This window comes from Entelurus aequoreus, linkage group LG08, assembly GCF_033978785.1.
Source record: "Entelurus aequoreus isolate RoL-2023_Sb linkage group LG08, RoL_Eaeq_v1.1, whole genome shotgun sequence".
Classification (NCBI taxonomy): Eukaryota; Metazoa; Chordata; class Actinopteri; order Syngnathiformes; family Syngnathidae; genus Entelurus; species Entelurus aequoreus.
The window spans coordinates 39,193,247-39,215,639 of NC_084738.1; the positions used below are offsets into that span (position 1 = coordinate 39,193,247).

At 39.2% G+C, this 22,393-nt stretch overlaps 1 protein-coding gene across 5 annotated transcripts in view; it reads left to right on the forward strand.

The window, feature by feature from the left end:
• dnah9 (dynein, axonemal, heavy chain 9) overlaps positions 1 to 22,393 on the forward strand; it is a 426,092-nt gene that overhangs the window by 80,551 nt on the left and 323,148 nt on the right. For all 5 annotated transcript variants that reach the window (XM_062056457.1, XM_062056459.1, XM_062056458.1 and 2 more), the window contains 2 exons: positions 2,719 to 2,958; positions 3,490 to 3,650. In XM_062056457.1, coding sequence (XP_061912441.1) covers positions 2,719 to 2,958; positions 3,490 to 3,650 — 401 coding nt within the window. The remainder of the gene's footprint in view (positions 1 to 2,718; positions 2,959 to 3,489; positions 3,651 to 22,393) is intronic.

Consider the following 22,393-nt stretch of genomic DNA (forward strand, 5'->3'; position numbering starts at 1 on the left):
AGAATCCCATGCAGCCCTAACTCTTCCGCTCAACCAACGCACGGAGAGGGGGGGGGGTTGATGTGTGGGGGGATTTGGTGGTAGCGGGGGTGTATAATGTAGACCGGAAGAGTTAGGGCTGCATGGGATTCTGGGTAATGGTTGTGTTGTGTTTATGTTGTGTTACGGTGGGATGTTCTCCAGAAATGTGTTTTTCATTCTTTTTTGGTGTGGGTTCACAGTGTGGCGCATATTTGTAACGTAACAATGTTAAAGTTAAAGATACGGCTACCGTCAGTGTAAGCTGTGTGGCTGATGAGTAAGTATGCTTTGCTGTCTCCTGTGTGTGCAAGTAATAACAACATGCAACATGTGGCTGGACTGGCACGCTGTATGTAAATGCTATAGAGGACAATTACTGCAGTGCAATTAGGGCACGCCCTTTATTTAGTAATTAGAGTGTAAATAGGATTATATTTTCCCTGGGAGTAATTTATGAGAGACACTGACATCCATAAATCTCCTGGGAAAATCGGGGGGGTCGGCATGTATGTAGCTGAGCCGCATCAGAGTGGTCAAGGAGCCGCATGCGGCTCCAGAGCCGCGGGTTGCCGACCCCTGCACTAGTGGTACGCAGGGTCCATCTAGTGGTACATCAAATTATCAATTGATTAAGATACAGTGTTTTATTTTCCTATATTCAAACACAGTTACTATTCAAAATGTGTGTAATGTTACAGTGGCAAAACATTTAAATATACTTGTTAAATAAAAACTCTGCCTTGTTTTTATGAATACTTAGGCCTACTATGCTATTGTATTTTAATGTTGGTCTTTCTGAGATGGTACTTTGAGAACCATAGAATGAGATCCAATTTGCACTGCCTTACAGTACAAAGAGACATTTTCCACTGCCAGGAATGATTCATTCTTGTGTATATTTAACCTGAGAATCAAATATTGTTTAATAAAAATTTCCAATCACTGTTGACGAATAATAAAACAAACACACGCACACATGCAGCGTAGCTAATTGTGATTAAATTGTTTCTCTACATGGATGGATCAGTACTTCCACTAGGTTTACAGCCTCTGGGTTGGTGTATAACGGGCGTCAGGTGGAAAATTACCAACCTCAACACGTGCACACATGCACAGAGAGCCGAATTAAAAGCATTCGGAAGACTACAAACAAATTTTATAAAAAAAGACATGTCATTTCATTAACTCGAAAGATCCTCCGCAAAAGATACAGCGAGGAGAAGATGATTTGTAAACTTCACCATTAAGGGACAAAAATTACTTGCGGTCAAACAAATAAAAAGGGCTTTGAGGTCAAACTGTGGCATTTTCATTTGTCCCTGGAATCCTGCAAATTGTTCAAATGGACACCAAATGTATCACCATGAAGCAGAGGTGTTGTACGTTCGGTCCAGGAGCATTTTTTGGCTAGGCAGCTAATTTTTAATTGCCCTTGCATATTGTAAAAATGCCATTAATTGATTATTAATGAGATATTTGTTATTAGATATTACACTTATTTCCATTCTAACAAATAACATAAAGCATGTGGATATTTTATTTAGATTGGTTGGGATATATTGACCTAAGTTTATTGATCTTAGCATCTTTTGGAGTTGGAGTACACAAGGATACCACAGTAGCCACCAGTATCCTTTCATTTTTCAAAATGTGGTCCTCTCCGGCAGAAATTTAGACACCCCTGCTATGAAGCAAAAGCAAAATTAGTGCAATAACATTTTTTATTTTTGTTTTGTTTTGTTTTAAATACCGGTATTTTGAAAAATAATAACGCTAGTTGGAAAATGGGTGCAAGTGTGCCTCGGTGCTCAGCCTCGCACCACGAGTGACGGGAATCTGCAGACAAAATTAAAAAAGGAACCTGGGGGGGAACAACTATAAGACAGGAAGGAAAAACAAAATGTGACAATTGTCTAACTTGTACCCTGTTAGTAATGTCCAGGCTAAATTTCTATCTTACCGAATGTAAAGAAAGTGCAAATCACTATTTCTATTATACTGTATATTAATGCTGCCCGCAAAATTAAATTCTTTTTGAATTAATTATCTGACCCCACTAAAATCATAAATTAGACGGCGGAGATTTTATTCCACATTACATTAGTGTCTTTAATAACAATAACACTCCTGCCCTTTTATTTGGTTCATGTTTAATTCAGGAGTGCACTGAATCAACATTTAAATCAGAAAACTAACGCCATTTTTGAACCCTGAGATGTATCGGCTCAGGTTTGTTTAGTTTGAGTATGACGATAAACAAATGCACCTTAAAGCTTTTTCATCATCATGACCCAATACAATTGATAAAGTGAGACTCTGATTCAAGAAGATTTTGTTTGTCTTACCAGGACTTCAGTGTCTGCTCAGAGTGATTGGTTGCCCATAATAAAATGTAATTCAATGTAGCATCGAATGCATAAACTGTTCTTATTGAAGCTCAACCTCCAAAAGGATAATCAATAGTACACATGGGTGGGAGCAATTACTCTAATCTAAAAGATAAATACAACATTAAAATACTTTTATAATGCATATGGCCTGATCTATGTGTGTTGCTGAGTTTCAAATTGATTCACTTGGAGTTTAAGGTACAAGTATTCATAAAGTTTAAAAAGAGAATCCATTATATTTTAAAACCAAGGTTTTATTTAAGTAACCGTTTTTTTTCCCAACAAAACATGTGATGTCTGCTTTTAGGTGGCTTTGACCTGCACTCAGATCTGGTGGACATCAGATGTGGGCATGGCTTTTGCCCGTCTAGAGGAAGGCTATGACGGCGCACTAAAGGAGTGTTATAAGAAGCAGGTGTCTCATCTCAACACCCTTATTTCAATGCTAATTGGCCAGCTTTCACCTGGAGATCGGCAGAAGGTTATGACCATCTGCACTATCGATGTCCACGCCAGAGACGTGGTTGCCAAGATGATTGCTCAGAAGGTGAAATGGTTGAGGGATATCTAAAAACCTAGGTTGAATACCGTGTGGACAAATGTTTGAGGATACCTTGTATATTAACTAACCGGTCAAGGTTCATTGTAGTTTCCCTGAATACTAATTTTACTGAACAACAATATGGTACAGTGGAAGATCAGTCACAATCCATAAGTTGCTTGTTGTTTATTGTATACATTTTTAAACTATTTTCCCCAAAGTAAATAATCAAAATTAAGGCTGTCAATCATTTAAATATAATGATAGAGGAAACACTGTATGGAAACCATTACACGTGCACAATCACTCCCTAATATATTTCAAAAGAGTATTTTCTTCCTACGTGTTCCAATGCTTTTGTCCATACGGTGCACAGTCTTATACTGGCACTAATGTATCCTTAGGGAAGCTATTACCAGTGCATAATACACCCAAGATTGTCACCCAAGTATGTAATTAACATAATTAGAGTGAGGAAAGCAAAGATTTTTTGGGGCTTTATCAACCCTTGACGCTTTCTTTTCACTCGGTTCTCAGGTGGAGAATTCACAGGCATTCGTGTGGCTTTCCCAGCTGAGGCACCATTGGAATGAAAATGAAAAGCACTGTTTTGCAAAAATCTGCGATGCAAAGTTCCTCTACTCCTATGAGTACCTGGGTAACACGCCTAGATTGGTCATCACGCCTCTAACAGACAGGTACAAAATATTTGTGTCACAGGTTTTTTAACCAGACCGATTGTTCCTTGTGTTGCAATTGACTGGACACTCAACTGTTGCTACATATTCTAGAGGTGGGTGTTTTAAATGGAACAGAATACAACAGAGTTCTATTGTCATTTCACTTAAAAAGTACAACAAATGAGTTTTCATTCCAAGAACAGATATACAGAAAACAGGTTGTACAGGGGTAGACAGAACAGGAAGACTGTTGGGTCGCCACCTAGCGGCGCCCCGTAAAGAGGTGGAAAAGAAAAGTAATTATGGCGGAAGGGGGTAGAAATAAAAAAAAAAAAAGGTCCAATTGGGGGGGCAGCAGTTTGAGACCAGCAAAAACCTTGAGCAACAATAAACACATATGAGCACATATTACGACCCGAACATTCAACCCCGAGTCAATCATACCACTGAAGTGGTGAAAATAAGGTACTACCTTGGTTTGTGTACACTTGGGTTGGTATGATTTAGTTTTCAGCAAAAATGATTGCCAAAAATATGTCTCGATTTTTGTGCTCAGTCTAGGTCGTCATACACTCATTTTACCTAATGAACTATTTTGCCTGGGTAAAATCTAGTAATCCACATTATTATCTGAGCACAGCCTTACTTAAACAGATGTTTAAAAAACAAAGACACTTATCTCGCTCAACGTCAGCTGTGTTTGAGTGCAGTATGTAATATTCCAAAACACACCTTATTGTTATTCCACCAGCAGTACTTTTGGTGTGTAACTTACTCACAACATTTGCAGAAATTGATCATGAATACACAACTGTGGCGATTAGACTGTAAGACATGTAAGGGTCATGTTTTAATTTAGCAAAGTGAAGTTACTTAAAAGACGTTATTCGGCAGAAAAGAGGGCCCAAACAAATAATTCTAGGCGTTGTGGAGTCTGTCGTGTCGTGTAAACCGACTACCCTCACAACAAGCAGGCGTCTTCTCCCGCTTACTTACACACACACCATAGGGGTTAAGGCCACTCAAGCGAAATTCACGGACTTCAACATTACACATAACTACAATACACTGCGTCAGGTAAACTGTTTGTATCGTATCTTTATTACAAAACGTGTTTTAGGTTCATGAGTACTCAAAGCAGATGTCTGCAAGGTATGTGATTAAGTGACAACCGATGTAGATTTTTTTCTACAGCTTATCACAAATCAAAATTAGGCCAATGTATGAATTAAATGTTTTCCACGCCTCCATATCAGACACAGATATTAGCCCAGTTTTTAAGTGGCTGCAGCACTTTGCAAGAAACAGCCAACAGAGAGTATTCTTAAAGGCCTACTGAAATGAATTTTTTTAATTTAAACGGGGATAGCAGATCTATTCTATGTGTCATACTTGATCATTTCGCGATATTGCCATATTTTTGCTGAAAGGATTTAGTATAGAACAACGACGATAAAGATCGCAACTTTTGGTATCTGATAAAAAAAAGGCTTGCCCCTACCGGAAGTAGCGTGACGTAGTCAATTGAACATATACGCAAAGTTCCCTATTGTTTACAATGATGGCCGCATGAAGTGAGAGAGATTCGGACCGAGAAAGCGACGATTTCCCCATTAATTTGAGCGAGGATGAAATATTTTTAAATGAGGAAAGTGCAAGTGAAGGACTAGTGGGGAGTGGAAGATGCTGTGAGAGCCGGGGGTGACCTGATATTCAGCTGGAAATGACTACAACAGTAAATAAACACAAGACATATATATACTCTATTAGCCACAACACAACCAGGCTTATATTTAATATGCCACCAATTAATCCCGCATAAAAACACCTAGGTGTTTGTTATGCTAGCTCCTAGCTACTAGCTCGAGCTAGTTATAGCTCGAGCGGGTAATATGGACGGGATCCCGTATATATAACCCGCCAATACAATTCAAACACCTGCACAACACACACACTCACTCAGCCCAAACAACCGTTCACCTAACCCAAGGTTCATAAAGCTTATATATTTAATCAAAGTTACGTACATGACACGCACGTACTGGCAAGCAATCAAATGTTTGGAAGCGCGCGGGTGGGACCTGATATTCAGCTGGGAATGACTACAATAGTAAATAAACACAAGACATATATATACTCTATTAGCCACAACACAACCAGGCTTATATTTAATATGCCACAAATTAATCCTAATGCTAGCTCCTAGCTACTAGCTCGAGCTAGTTATAGCAAGCGATCAAATGTTTGGAAGCGCAGCTGTGTACTCACGTTATCGCAACTGTGTATCCAAATCAAAGTCCTCCTGGTAAGAGTCTCTGTTGTCCGAGTTCTTCCATCTTGACTGCATCTTTCGGGAATGTAAACAAACAAGCGCCGGCTGTGTACGTGTTGTTGCTGACTTCCCTCGCAAAATAGACACTTCGCAACGACAACTTTCTTCTTTGCTTGCTCAGCTTCTTTCTCCATAATGCAATGAACAAATTGCAACAGATTCACCAACACAGATGTCCAGAATACTGTGGAATAATGAGATGAAAACAGAGCTATTTCGTATTGGCTTCAATGGTGTCCGAATACTTCCGTTTCAATGATTGACGTCACGCGCATACGTCAACCCTCAGAGGCGTTTCGAACCGGAAGTTTAGCGGGAAATTTAAAATTGCACTTTATAAGTTAACCCGGCCGTATTGGCATGTGATGCAATGTTAAGATTTCATCATTGATATATAAACTATCAGACTGCGTGGTCGGTAGTAGTGGCTTTCAGTAGGCCTTTAAAGTGACAGCCATCTTCTGTTCACACAGCTCAAAAGGGTGTGTCATATGTAACCTCAGTATAAGAGTACCCCAATTTAAAAGAGTCTCTCAACTAATTGTTATGCTTTAACAAATAAAATAACAATTTTAGTTACAAACATCCTTGCCATTAGTTGGTTTTGAAATTGCCACAGTGAACCCCGTAAGATCCCTACAAAACATTGGTCTTACTCGCTAGAATTAGCTTACAGCTAGAGATAGACATAACTTTGTTCTCACCATGGTGAGTGTGAAGGACAATGCTGAGAAGAAATGAATGATATTCATTGGGTTAAAAAAAGAATGTATAAAAAACATGACCGTGTGTGTCAGCAACTTAGCGAAGCAATTTGAGCGTATCACTGGTAGTACACACCATACTGAAGCAGAGTGAGTTTAACACCAGCTAAGAATGTTAAAATAATATCTAAACCACAGACTTTAATCCCTGAAAACATGGGAAAACTGCTGCTGATGGTAGTTAGGTTAGGTTATTTTGCCAGTAAGATCAGGACATCCATTAAATATGCAGGAACAAGTAAAATCTTAGACATGCGATACAAAGACCTACCACATAACAAGCATTGCAAACATTGGTAAGATTGGAAAATTGTAAATGCACTCTAAGTAAATATATATAAAATATAACATCACAATCAGATAAGATTTGGGACAAGCCAGAATAAAATACCATAAATAAAATAATAGATTACACAAAAACAAATATGGACAATAAAAGGGACTATAATCAGTTTAGTTCTGTTAAAATAGTATAGAATAGCATTTTATTGTGATTATCATTGTTATGACAGCTGGGCCAAAACTACATCTGTACCCTTTTGCTTTGCCTCTTGAGACTAAAAACAGACACCACAGAAGCCCACTCTCCAAGATAAATGCTATAAATTATTATTACATTACTTCATAAATCTACCGTAGCTGTTAGTACTACATTCTATTGCAGGGGTGTCAAGCTCATTGTCGTCCTGGGCCACATTGCAGTCATAGAAGCCCACAGATGGCCCCTTCATAATGTAGTTCCTCCAGGACTTTGCGATGTTGCTATCATACCAATTCACGCAAATTCAGCCAAACCCGGCAAATTATGCATGGTTATGCAACTTTTTTCAATCCTTACAATTTTGCCGCACATTTCGGCCAATCATCGACATTTTCGTCAATGGAATTTGTCCCAGCAGCACACAAACGCAACACAACCAATCAATTAAATGTCACCCTGCATCACTGGGGCAACTTTCCGAAATGTTGCTACAAAACCAGGCATTTTAGGCCACACCAATCTTTAAAAAATCCCACAAAAACCTGGAGGGACTGATTATTACACACTTACCCCTTCATTTGATTATCATCATTGTTTACCAACAAATTGATGGAAAACTTGCTTTGGAATCAGAAGTCAAAATGACAAACATGTATTTGAAAAGGGTTTTAATGACAAAAAAAAAAAGTTTAGAATAGCATGTTGTATTCATGTACAATATCCAGTTAGGAACTGCATATGCATGCATTTTCCATCACATTTGAAATACTTTAATCAATAAAGATTAAGTGCCTTATTGAGACACATTATTTCCAGGCTTTCGCGGGCCACATAAAATGATGTGGCTGGCTAGATGTGGCCCCAGGGCCCTGATTTTGATACCTGTGATCTATTGTATTGGTTTTATACAATATTTGTCATCTAAAAGTTATTTTTTTCTCTTTGAAAGGCATTTGAAAGGGCTAAGCGGTAGAACATGGATGGATGGATGGATTTTACATGTTAAAAGTGTTCTGTTTTGGGGTTGCCAAAACCAATTAATTTCAATAGATTATGATTTGTCTACATTTAAAAGACTTCCTTGTGGTCTACATCAGTGGTCCCAGTCCCCAAACTTTTTGTAGCTGCGGACCGGTCAACGCTTGAAAATTAGTCCCACGGACCGGTGGTGGTGGGGGGAGGGGGGGGGGGGTGTATTTAAAAAAAAACAATTTTTGTTTTTTTTTACATAAATAAATACAATCATGTGTGCTTACGTACTGTATCCCTGCAGACTGTATTGATCTATATTGATATATAATGTATATATTGTGTTTTTTATGTTGATTTCATTAAAAAAAAAAATTTAAACTTTTTTTTTTTTTTTTTTAATTTCTTGTGCGGCCCGGTACCAATCGCGCGGCCCGGTGGTTGGGGACCACTGGTCTACATAACATGTAATTATGGTTAGTTAGTCAAAATGTTGATTATGTTTTACAGACTGCTGTTAATTTGCTTTCTGACCGTCTCTACGGAATGCACCGTTTTGTGGGCTGGTCTTATTTATGTGCCTCCACTTCGACTGCATCTTCTCCCCGCCATTTTTGTTGTAGTTTATAGCGCTTCCACTGACAGATATAATTTAGAACTATACGCTACTTTGTATTAGGAATGGCAACAGCAGATGATGAATGTCCATGTACAAGCCAGTCTGCTTCACAACAAAAGGATACCAAAGAAAAGAGCTTATTGACCACAATAATCGTGGACGTGCAGAAGGCACTCTGAGTACATTTCCTACCATTATACTGATAATCCGCTGACATCATACACGGAAAATATGTCACAAAAGGAGCATATTCCAGACGGCGGAATTATGAAGGAAGGCAAGATTATTTTATAAAAATCTCAGTAGTGCTTATACATATCCCAAATACACAACAGCAGGTACCAATAGGTAAGAAAAGTTGGTTTTGCATAATAGGGCTCCTTTAAGAGCGCTGTCAAAGAAGAACCGATTAGACTTGTAAGGTGAGGCAATATTGTATCTCTATGGTTTCGATGACTATGGACATTTTGTGCTGAGGCTCTGCACCCATAGTATGCTCAAATCTGTGGGCACCTTTTAGCCTCCTGCCAACTTTTACCCAGAAGTTATTCTCCACCAGCTCCATTGCCCCTCAACAACATAATCACCATTGACTTTGTAATTCCCTCTAACTAACCCAGTTACACCACAAGTCCCTGCTTTTTCAAAAATGTTTTTATTTTTTATTGAGTATGGCATGAAAACACCAAAATCAAGCATTGGATTTATAATGTCATTATTAGTAATAAAAAAAAATGAGATGAAGGAAGAATAATTTGCTTCTTAATTTCAGAAGCCAATTTATGTCCAAATTATAATCAACTTGATATGGTAGCTGTTAATCACACAATCCATAAGGTTATAATAAAAAATGAAAACCAGACAAAAAAAGTTTACATAACATTATCCCTTTACAAACACATTATACCAATTTCTCTAAATCCCCTATTTGTTCTAATGGTGTGGTGATGCTCGATGAAGCCTTTTGTGAAGAAAGCGTAGGTTTGGTATTAGGGCCAGGTTTCCAACACCCATACATTAGAGTTCTCTAGGGCTGGTCTCTACCACAAAATAAGTTACATTGTTATGTCAAGAAGCCAAATGGCTAAGCCAAACAAATCATGCGAGTGACAAGGCCCAAATACTTTATTTATCTTAATACAACAATTGCAAGTGCTCCTGAGACTTACTAACAATAATGTATGTCACCTTTGATTCTTATTGTATGAATAATGGAATTAACTAAATTAATTGGGACATTTTCTTAAGGCAGTTAACAGCATGGCAATACTGCGGAGTGCTGGCATTGCTGTTATATTTCTCGCTGGCACATGATAACATGAAATTAAGTGATTCCAGTAATATTCACCTGGATCATAGTGATGTCCGGGGAACGTGGAATATTTTGGACTAACTCACTTGGGGAACTTGGGCAACATATTTGTTGTTTTCATAAATGTATGTTTCCAAGGAATTGCTGATAAGTTTGAGGAATTTGGTAAACGACAGAGTGTGATTATGCACCTTCAGATGAGTCAAATTGACCTGAGTTCTGTTTGAAGCCGGAACAAATTACAAACAGTAGGATTTGGGGACTGGATCAACTGGCATGGGACAAGACAACACCATATGTTGGGAGCCACTGTTTGCCACTGGCTTTCATTTTCACAATTAACCACAAGATAAGGTACATTTTGTCTGACAATGTAATTCACAACTTGTGAAACAGCTTAAAAGCATGTTTCTTATAATATATCAATACATATTATCCAAATAACCCCTGTACATGGTTTTAATTTAACATGCTGTTGGGGGTTTTCTCCAGCTACTCCGAAAAACACGGACCTTATAGTAGTGTAATGCTATTGTAATTTCATCTTCATAATAAATGCCTGTTATGCCTCCTGGGGTTTAGATTGTTAAGGGTCCTCTAGCTATCACAGTCCTGAGCATTCTACATAGTTGGTCCAAGGGGTTTCTCATTCTTGTCATGGAGGTCACAGCGCCAGGAGTTTTCTAGGCATCCTCTCTTCCTCGTTCCTTGTGGCTTGCAATGGTTGTGTCCAATCCAACTTCAGTATTTCTGTAGAATAGTTTTATCAGCCGGTTCTTGGTTTGTGCATTGCCACGGTTTCTCGTTACTGATTGGCCAATGGATCATCAGCATTGCAGAAGGAGTTGATAAAGGTTTAGTTATTGTTGTTCTCCAATTCTCAGCACTATGTAGCAACACTGAGTCAGTACATTTCCATGTGCACAGCTAGTCTGATTTCTCAAATGATTTGGCTTTCAAATAAGATTTCTACAACACATATACAGTAAGCACCTTAATCTGATTTTGTTTGGCTCTTTATAGATTGGATTAACACACATAGACTAACAATCATGTGTGCTTTAAGGACTGTATCCCTTGCAGACTGTATTGTTCCATATTGTAGGAACCATGAGTTTAATAATGGAAAGAGACAGCTCCTTTTGTGTGAATGAGTGTGGATGAGTGTGGATGGGGGAGGGAGGTTTTTTGGGTCAGTGCACTGGTTGTAAGTGTATCTTGTGTTTTTTTATGTTGATTTAATTTATTTTAAAAAAAAAGAAAACACGTAGACTATGCGAGGCAGCACGGTGATAGAGGGGTTAGTGCATGTGCCTCACAATACGAAGGTCCTGAGTTCAATCCCGGGCTCGGGATCTTTTTGTGTGCAGTTTGCATGTTCTCCGGGTACTCCGACTTCCTCCCACCTCCAAAGACATGCACCTGGGGATAGGTTGATTTGCAACACTAAATGTCCCTAGTGTGTGAATGTGAGTGTGAATGTTGTCTGTCTATCTGTGTTGGCCCTGCGATGAGGTGGCGACTTGTCCAGGGTGTCCCCTGCCTTCCGCCCGATTGTAGCTGAGATAGGCTCCAGCACCGAAGGGAATAAGCGGTAGAAAATGTATGGATGGACACATAGACTATGCGATTGGAAACCAGCTCTCTCTGGCATGTAGTGAGTTATTTGTGCAGCAATCTTCATGAGTGACCAACTCTTGACTACTTTATTCACAAGCGAAGAAGAACAAGCCAGGAGGTCAGCGAGACTGTTTACGCCAATAAAATATTTAGAATTTCAAATAAGACAGTATTTGTAAAGTATACGATCAACTAAAAACCTACCTGTTTAATAAGTGTCGGAATGTTCTTAAAGAAAACATTTTAAATACGGAACATGACACGAGCACATCTCGATGGTGTGAAACTTATAAACAGCTGTACTTTGCCACTAAAACTTTTTGTATACACATTGGAATTATTGCAAAGTCAAAATAATATGTGTTTGTGTTTTTAGTCATACAGTTAATAAACAAGAATGGTAAATAACGGTAGATCACATGAAACGTCTCAGCCTCAATCTCATTTATTCAAATCATCCACAAGCAAGATCATTATTCATACTTTATTTTATGATGTCTGAATTAAACATGCATAAACAACAATTTAAACGTCCTTGACATGTAAACCAGCAATTCTAAAAAATTCACGGTGTAGTTTGTATTAACAGTAAATATTTAAAACAGTTAACCAAAATATCCATCAATCAATCAATCAATGTTTATAAATAGCCCTTAATCACAAATGCCTCAAAGGGCTACACAAACCACAACAACATCCTTTGGCTCTGATCCCACATCAGGGCAAGAAAAAACTCAACCCAATGTGAACAATGAGAAACCTTGGAAGGGACCGCAGATGTTTTTGGGCTCTGGGAATCACTAATAAGCTGGAGTCCTTAGAACGCAGATTTCTGGCTAGGACATATGGTACAATACAATCAGCAAGATAGGATGGAGCTGGATATTTTACTAATTTATATGTAAGTAATAAAAGGTTGCATCTTCAGTGCACAGGAAGCCAGTGCAGGTGAGCCAGTATAGGCGTAATATGATCAAACTTCCTTGTCCTTGTCAAAAGTCTAGCAGCCGCATTTTGTACCAACTGTAATCTTTTAATGCTAGACATAGGGAGACCCGAAAATACTACGTTACAGTAATCGAGACAAGACGTAACGAACGCATGAATGATCTAAGCGTCGGTGGTGGACAAAATGGGACAAATTTTGGCAATATTACAGAGATAAAAGAAGGCTGTTTTAGTAACACTCTTAAGGTGGTATTATTAAATAGTTGTTGGTGTCTAGCAGGACCGATAATCAGCATTTCCGTTTTCTTAGAGTTAAGATGTAAAAAGTTGCTGGAAATCTGTTGTTTAATGTCATTTAGATACGCCTCCAGGTGACTACAATCTGGCGTGTTGGTCATCTTTAGGGGCATGTAAAGTTGGCTGTCATCAGCATAACAGTGAAAGGTAACAGGTAACACCGTATTTGCGTATGATGTCACATAGCAGCAGCATATAGATGCTGAAGAGTACCGGGCCAAGAACCGAACCCTGTGGAACTCTGCATGTTACCTTAACATACTCCGAGGTCCCATTGTTATGGGAGACGCACCGCATCTAGTCAGTAAGATAGGAGTTAAACCAAAAAAATGCTAAGTCGGACATACCAGTACGTGTTTTGATACGTTCTAATAGAATGTTATGACCGACTGTGTCGAAAGCAACGCTAAGATCAAGTAGCAGCAACATGGATGACGCATCAGCATCCATAGTTAGCAATAGATCATTAGTGACTTTTGCGAGGGCTGTCTCTGTCGAGTGATTTGCCCTGAAACCAGACTGAAAGGGTTCACAGAGATTGTTAGACGCTAAGTGTCCATTTAGCTGCTCTGCAACAATTTTTTTGAGGATTTTCGAGATAAAGGGAAGTTGGGACACCGGCCGCTAGTTAACCAGGAGGTCAGAATCGAGGTAGGTCTTTTGAGCAGAAGATGAATAAACGCTGTTTTGAATGTTTTGGGAACAGTACTAGAGGAAAGTGCTATGTTAGTAATATTTCGCACTGATGGTCCTAATATTTCAAACAGCTCCTTGATAAAGTTTCCCAGGAAGTGGGTCAAGTAAGCATGTTTGTTTTGTCCCATTTACAGGTTGCAGGAGTTCCTCTAATTTTATTTCTTCAAAGAAAAAGAGATTATTTTGGAGATCATTATCCGTCGCACATACATTTGTATCTGCATTAGTAGAACCCAGTTGGAGCTGGGACGCGCTATCCTTAATCTCTAAAATAGTGATCGTTTTTTATGTCTCTGATGATCATAATAACCGCAAGACAAAAACAGATCTCATTTGAACACATTAAAGCATTATCAACAACACCAAATGGATGCAGTGGAAAGTTGTAATTATCTGTTATACAGAGTTTGACAGGCCTAACTTATTAGCATGGAGCATCTCCCTCTACTTACATTCCCACATAGCTGAACAAACAGAAATGATCACAATCACCTTCTTGCGTACTAAAAGTATTTAGAATATGGCAAACAGTCATCTTTGAGATAGATCATGAAACCGGCACATTACATGTAAGTGTGAAAATAGAAGAAGCCAAATTATTTGAGAAATCAGACTAAATTAGTGCATGGAAACGTACTGGCTTTCCATTGCTATTGAATAGTCAAATGTAGGTTCCTTTAGAGAAGTTATTTGATTTATGAACGGTTGCTCTATATATTGTCTCATGATTGTCCTTACATCAGCATTTTTTCCCCCATGCTTGTCAACAATATTGCCTAGATAAGTAAAACTGTCAACCTCCTCTACCGCTACATCTTCCAGAATGATTGGAGTGGGACTTGTGGCATTATCCAAATTATCCATGGACATTAATGTGAGTGTGAATGGTTGTCATACTGTATGTGCCCTGTGATTGGCTGGTGACCAGTCCAGGGTGTACCCCACCCCTTGCCCAAAGTCCAATGGATGGATGCAGATTTTATACAGACATTGCTGTCCATGTCAGGACAATTTGGCCCTGGACTTTTAAGTCTATCCTGGCCCATTACAATCTGCACACGTCTGTGTCAATTTACCCCATTGATGTACATATAGACACGCAAACCCTTAATAAGACCTCTATACTGAAGTAAAGCATATCCCTTTGTATTCTGGAGTTTTTCATACATTTTTGATATCAATCAATCAATCAATCAATGTTTATTTATATAGCCCTAAATCACAAAAGTCTCAAAAGGCTGCACAAGCCACAACGACATCCTCGGTACAAAGCCCACATAAGGGACGTCGATGTGAATGACTATTAGAAACCTTGGAGAGGACCGCATATGTGGGTAACCCCACCTTTAAGTACAGTCCTTAGTGAATCTAACATAATAGTGAGAGTCCAGTCCATATCTGCACAGTGGGTTGCTTATTTGCTCTTAAAAAAGGATACTGAGTAATTGATAAAAGCTTTAGGACTGTTTATTTATCACTCACCTGTACAGGTTAAACTATTAAACTATCATTGCATTGGCAGGCTGGCTGTCAAGTGCAGTAGGTGCTTCGGTCACCGGTGATATCTCCATAGCATATGTTGCACTGGGCCTAACTTTTATCAAAATATGTACATAAAAATAGAGCAATGGTGTGGAATAGGTATAAACCAGAATACATCCAAAAAATTGTCTGCATGCAATCAGAACTCTGATTAGTTAGCTAACGCATTACAAATAATAATATGATGACATGAAAAATGGACAAATCTGAATCGAATTTTACAACATAAAGTGCAGTTTCTTCAGTTTATTTATTTTCAACTCTTGCCATGCAGACTACAATCAGTGGAGTGTTCTCCTTCTACAGCGGTATCATTAAAGGGGTCAATCAAGAACAGTAGGAATGTTTTTGATATAATATTTGCGTCAATATTTGATCCAGGAGCTCCAGATCTGCTGCATCATATCAGACATATTTTACTTATAGACACAATGGAAATGCAGAGGAATGCAAAAAGGATGAACTGATACTGCAGCTTTAAAATACTTAAAAAATGCTGCTCAAATCCAGCTTCTGATGCCAGAATGTGAGATTTCAGCAATTATTTCAGGAAACTGTCATAAGGCCTTTTGGCACTGATATTTAATTGATAGACTGTATAAAGATGGGATCATTTGTCTTGCTTCATGCCTTTTAATATTCCCCTTTCTTTAAAGATAATTTAATAACAAGCAACATGGTAAAATCATCGCTCCACTGGTATGTAAAGCAAACTGTTGTGTTCATCACCCTGATCAATACAATCTTGATCGTTTCCATCAGTTCACATCCATGATGCTGCTGGTTTTATTGATATTACATTGGCAAAATGTTTGTTAGTCCTGACAGGTTCTGTTGGAGAAGCAATCACCGGCACTGCTAATCAGCCTCTCTAATCAAAGCTCAGGAGCTGATTCCATTATCGTATAATGACAATGGTGGCTCAGCAGACACCAATAAACTGTAATGCTCATAAAACTGTGTTAAGACTCTCCCATTTGTATTAGCAATCATTAAAGTAGAATTTCAACTTTTTCTTTATGTGATTAGTCTGCATTTTCAGAGCCGGTTCTGGGCAGTCATATATGGGTGGGGGGCAGTCAGAAATATGATGGGTGCATCATGTGTACACACTGCTCCATCATGCTCCAGCACTTTTTATGTGCTTATACAGGAGTAACAATGTTTTCTTGTTAGTTAATTTGATTGTTAGCTGTGTGTCCAACTCCAATGGGGAGAAGTGGGTTGTACTTTGTCAGGTCTCTACCTTCAGACCTGTCAAGCTGGGTGTCCCACCTAAAGACTAAGATCCTGCTGGTAAAGCTCTTAAGGTCACTGAGGCACGCAAACCCCTTGACCACAATAAGGTGGCAATCCCTCAGGGGGTAAACTGAAAAATACAATCAAGTATCCTTCATTCACATTTTATCAACCATCAACACAACATGTATCTTCAATTTTATCTGGATGGCCCAATTCTTAAATAAAAGTTCACCAAAAGTAGAACTTCACATACGATAGTCAATATTACAGAACTGAAAGGTGCAATAGTCTTATGAATAATACACATACATTCTTCTCAAACTAGTTTATCATCAGGTCAGCTGCATCATGCCTGAATGTTTCTGCAGTCCCACAGCGCCCCAACTCATTTAGACATAGAAACTTAACAGCACTGCTCACACTCTTGACATAGAAACATTTTTTCAAGATGTGTTTTACCAACCAACAGGGAGTCAACAGTTCCTCCTGTAGCCTCTGCTTTTGAGTCCATACGGTTGAATATGCACATGAATATGGCTGGACACATGCCTTTGTATCTCCTTGTTTCAGTCAAGTGCCGCTTTCCATTCTTTAAAAGCATTTGAGATAAAAACAAAATCTCATTAACAGTGCTGCCATATTTCCAACAGGGGAACAGAAGCAGGCGTCTCACACCACTGAATACTGTAGCCATGGTCATGTGCGGTACCATGCAGGGTTGATTGATCTCAGTGTTGTACCAAATGCACGCTTTGGGTAGCTAACCAGTATTGGCGGAGATGGCGCAATTTAAGACACTGGGTAGCTGAGCAGGCAGCTTTGGGGCAACACGAGTTGGGGGAATGGAGGGAGCAGCATGGGTAGCAGTGCTTGCTGACACCAAAGGTATGCTGCTTGCTGTCTCTGATGTACTACTAGCAGCAGCATCATTGCTGCCAGTACATGCAGAAGTAGCACTACCTTTTTTTAAAGCTCTAAAAACGGGTGCATTACACAGCATTACCTTTCTCTTTGTGAGCTGCTGGGAGCAGGAGCAGAAAATCAGCAAGCTGGCTTTCTAAAAACAAAAAAAAACAAAAACCCTGTTGTGTATATTTTAAACAAAACAGTCCAGGGTGGGGCTTTAAAGTATGGGTCATTCAGACACTGGTCATTGTCTTCTTTTTATCATATGCAGTAGAAGTGCGTACGCAACAGTAATTAGATGTTTACCGAGGGCTAAGGGGAGTGTGCATACAGTTCATGTAGTAGTTCAGTATGCAATGAGGTTTTAACACCGCTATAATCTGCCAGTCACATTTTCCTTCCGGACCTTCATGAGGTGAAAACGGTAACACGTAAGCATTATGGGCTCATCAAGCATCTACACGTAGGCACTGTGGTTTGATGCGAATTAGAGACTGGAAAACTGCGCCGCCTTTCGAGGGTATCTGTGTTACTACCGTGCCAATCTGCATTGGTACCGTTTTCAAAACGTGTTGAAAAAAGCTTCCTGGTACAATTTAATTCCCCCTCTTTTTCATCATTTAGGCTACTCAGCTGGTGGTTCACCAGTTCAGTGGAAAAAATAGTGTGCATCATATTTAAGTACATGTAGAATGTCCTTAAAAACAGTAGAGCGCTTCTGTAACTCTGACAAAACAAATAGACCTAAATAAAATGTCTACTGTAGAGGACGCTAGTGCTCCGGAATATACAAAATAAGACTGATTTTGAGGAGGTAACTGCGGCCGGCTCCTCAGTCCTTAGCTTTTTGGAAATGTGACCCTCAAAACAATTTAGTGGAATATACTGTTCTAGAAGGTGTTTAAATTGTTCGTATTAATGCTGTCAGACGTTGATAGTACTCCAACGTACAATTTTGATAGAAAGATTCATCGTCACTTTTAAATTTTGCTGAAGGACCTCACCCATTATTAGCCATGCTTTTGACATACTGAATTGTTTTTTTTCTTTATCCATGCGGATTTTCTTTCTTTATCGTCGTTCCAAACTTGCTGGGTCGTCGGGCGCATGACCCGTTTTGGGAACCACTGACCGAGTGTGAGTACACACTTAGTTGTAACACTAATCTGGGTGTTAGAATGGACCCTCACTTGACCTTTGAGGCTCAAATAAAACAACTGTGCAAGACCTCCTTCTACCACCTCAGGAACATTGCTACACTCCGCCCCTCACTCACTCTCTCTGATCCCGAGAGGCTCGTCCACGCCTTTGTCTCCTCCAGGCTAGACTACTACAACGCACTTCTTGTTGGGATCCCCAGCAAGAACATCCAGAAGCTGCAATACATACAGTATAGTGCTGCTAGGATCCTGATGAGAATGCGGAAATATGAACATATCACACCAACTCTCAAATCCCTTCACTGGCTTCCTGTTCCACTCAGGATTGAATTCAAAGTCTCCCTACTAACCCACCAGTGCCTCCATGGAAATGCCCCCCTCTACCTCAAAGAACTACTCACCCCCAAATCCTCCACACGACACCTCCGCTCCGGACAGGCTAACTTCCTCCAACCTCCGAGGACAAAGCTACGAACAATGGGAGACCGGGCTTTCTGCTCCGCCGCTCCCAGTCTGTGGAACGCTCTCCCTGACCACCTGAGGGCACCACAGACTGTGGATGCTTTTAAAAAAAGGCTTAAAAACCCTTCTTTTTAAAAAAGCCTTTTTTTTAGATATATGCATACTAATTTTAGCTATTTGGCTGTTCTAGTTTATATTTTTTATTTTATTTTTTATTATCTTTTTATTTTTATTTTTTTAAATTTTTTTATTTTTTTTAATATATTGTAGCATTTTGAGGTTGTTTACTCAATGTAAAGTGCTTTTTACAAATAAAATCGATTGTAGCTGATATAGGCTCCAACGCCCCCTGCGACCCCGAAGGGAATAAGCGGTAGGAAATGGAGGGATGGATGGAAATCTATTATTAGTATTATTATTATTATTATAGTTGTTGTCAGTTGTGCATAGTACCACGGAAACAAGGAGTAATTGGCAATCCCTGATTTAGAGGAAAAAAAACAAATATAGAATACGCCCGTCACCTGAGCCAAGTTGATAAAAATAATTGAAAATCAAGTTTTAAACAAAGGTTGTTATCAGTGTTGGAAAAATTACTTTTATAAAGTAACTCAATATAGTTAGTTACTTTCCCCAGACATACTAGAATTGTTGACGGAATTACTTTGTATTTAATATATTTATTCATCTGTACAAGTAATCATTGCGCTACTTTTTTGAAAAAAATCTTCAACGGCGTAGCGAAGTTGGTAGAGTGGCCGTGTCAGCAATCGGAGGGTTGCTGGTTACTGGGGTTCAATCCCCACCTTCTACCATCCTAGTCACGTCCGTTGTGTCCTTGGGCAAGACACTTCACCCTTGCTCCTGATGGCTGCTGGTTAGCGCCTTGCATGGCAGCTCCCGCCATCAGTGTGTGAATGGGTGAATGTGGAAATACTTTTAAAGCGCTTTGAGTACCTTGAAGGTAGAAAAGCGCTATACAAGTATAACTCATTTATCATTTATTTAAATATCTGGTGTGTAATATCTATGACTTTAGGAGTTAAAAAGGTTGTCATTGACAATAAAGGACCTCTGATTGTTAGCATACAACGACATAGCACTGTATTTTACCACGGCAGCATATCAATTTTTCGTGTGATTTGATTCAAGACTGCTTGTTCTCCAACTGATCCTCATCGTCTGCCATTGTGCACTCTGATTTGTCCGTCAGGCGGTGCCTGATTGAGACTCCCGGGTTGTGTTCATCAAGAGATTTTGTCCACTGCTCTTCCCAGACATATTTTTAAGCGACCGCATACAAACTGTAGTAGGTTGGTTGGAGTCAAAGGATTACATGAACATCTTGGCAAAGTACTGCTGATGCTTTAAAGATTTAAGGAAAATGTAGGATTTTAGCAGTAAGGTATACTGGAGATGTAATAACCTAATTTTTAAGCATGTATTTTCATCAAAGACTGATGACACATGCATACTGTGTAAAAAAAATAAATAAATATATATATATATATATATATATATATATATATATATATATATATATATATATATATATATATATATATATATATGTGTATATATATATATATATATATAATGCATATCATTTACTTACCGTGTTAAAAAAAGGTAAAATTTGACAATACATAATGTTGGTTACTGTTAGAATATTTGAACCCTTATCGCATACACAATATTAAAATTCAATGATTTGGTACATTTGTAATTCAAACTTCAAACAAATGTAGCACAACACATAACTTAACATAGCATATCAGTATGTAAAGTTACATTATACAATGTTTTAAGCAAATAAGTCTAATAATGTACTAATATGATCCAGTTCAAACTCAAAATGTTTACAAAGTAAAAGGAATCCTGATAAACATCTTCAATCAATCAATCAATCAATGTTTATTTATATAGCCCTGAATCACAAGTGTCTCAAAGGGCTGTACAAGCCACAACGACATCCTCGGTACAGAGCCCACATACGGGCAAGGAAAACTCACCCCAGTGGGACGTCAATGTGAATGACTATGAGAAACCTTGGAGAGGACCGCATATGTGGGTAACCCCCCCCCCCCCCCCCCCCCCCCCTCTAGGGGAGACCAAAAGCAATGGATGTCGAGAGGGTGTCTGACATAATATTGTGAAAGTCCAACACATCAGCGAAAGTCCAGTCCATGGTGGGGCCAGCAGGAACCACCCCGAGAGGAGACGGGTCAGCAGCGTAGAGATGTCCCCATCCGATGAACAGGCTAGCGGTCCACCCCGGGTTGGCAACAGAGTAGAAAAGAAAAGAAAAGAAACGCCAGATCAACTGGTCTAAAAAGGGAGTCTATTTAAAGGCTACAGTATACAAATGAGTTTTAAGATTAGACTTAAATGCTTCTACTGAGGTAGCATCTCTAACTTTTACCGGGAGGGCATTCCATAGTATTGGAGCCCGAATAGAAAAAGCTCTATAGCCCGCAGACTTTTTTTGGGCTCTGGGAATCACTAATAAGCCGGAGTTCTTTGAACGCAGATTTCTTGCCGGGACATATGGTACAATACAATCGGCAAGATAGGCAGGAGCTTGACCGTGTAGTATTTTATACGTAAGTAGTAAAACCTTAAAGTCGCATCTTAGGTGCACAGGAAGCCAGTGCAAGTGAGCCAGTATAGGCGTAATATGATCAAACTTTCTTGTTTTTGTCAAAAGTCTAGCAGCCGCATTTTGTACCATCTGTAATCTTTTAATGCTAGACATAGGGAGGCCCGAAAATAAAACGTTACAGTAATCGAGATGAGATGTAACGAACGCATGGATAATGATCTCAGCATCGCTTGTGGACAAAATGGAACGAATTTTAGCGATATTACGGAGATGAAAGAAGGCCGTTTTAGTAACACTCTTAATGTGTGACTCAAACGAGAGAGTTGGGTCGAAGATAATACCCAGATTCTTTACCGAGTCGCCTTGTGTAATTGTTTGGTTGTCAAATGTTAAGGTGGTATTATTAAATAGATGTCGGTGTTGAGCAGGACAGATAATCAGCATTTCCGTTTTCTTAGCGTTGAGTTGCAAAAAGTTAGCGGACATCCATTGTTTAATTTCATTAAGACACGCCTCCAGCTGACTACAATCCGGCGTGTTGGTCAGCTTTAGGGGCATGTAGAGTTGAGTGTCATCAGCATAACAGTGAAAGCTAACACCGTATTTGCGTATGATGTCACCTAGCGGCAGCATGTAAATACTAAAGAGTGCAGGGCCAAGAACCGAACCCTGGGGAACTCTGCACGTTACCTTAACATAGTCCGAGGTCACATTGTTATGGGAGACACACTGCATCCTGTCAGTAAGATAAGAGTTAAACTAAGACAAGGCTAAGTCTGACATCCCAATACGCGTTTTGATACGCTCTA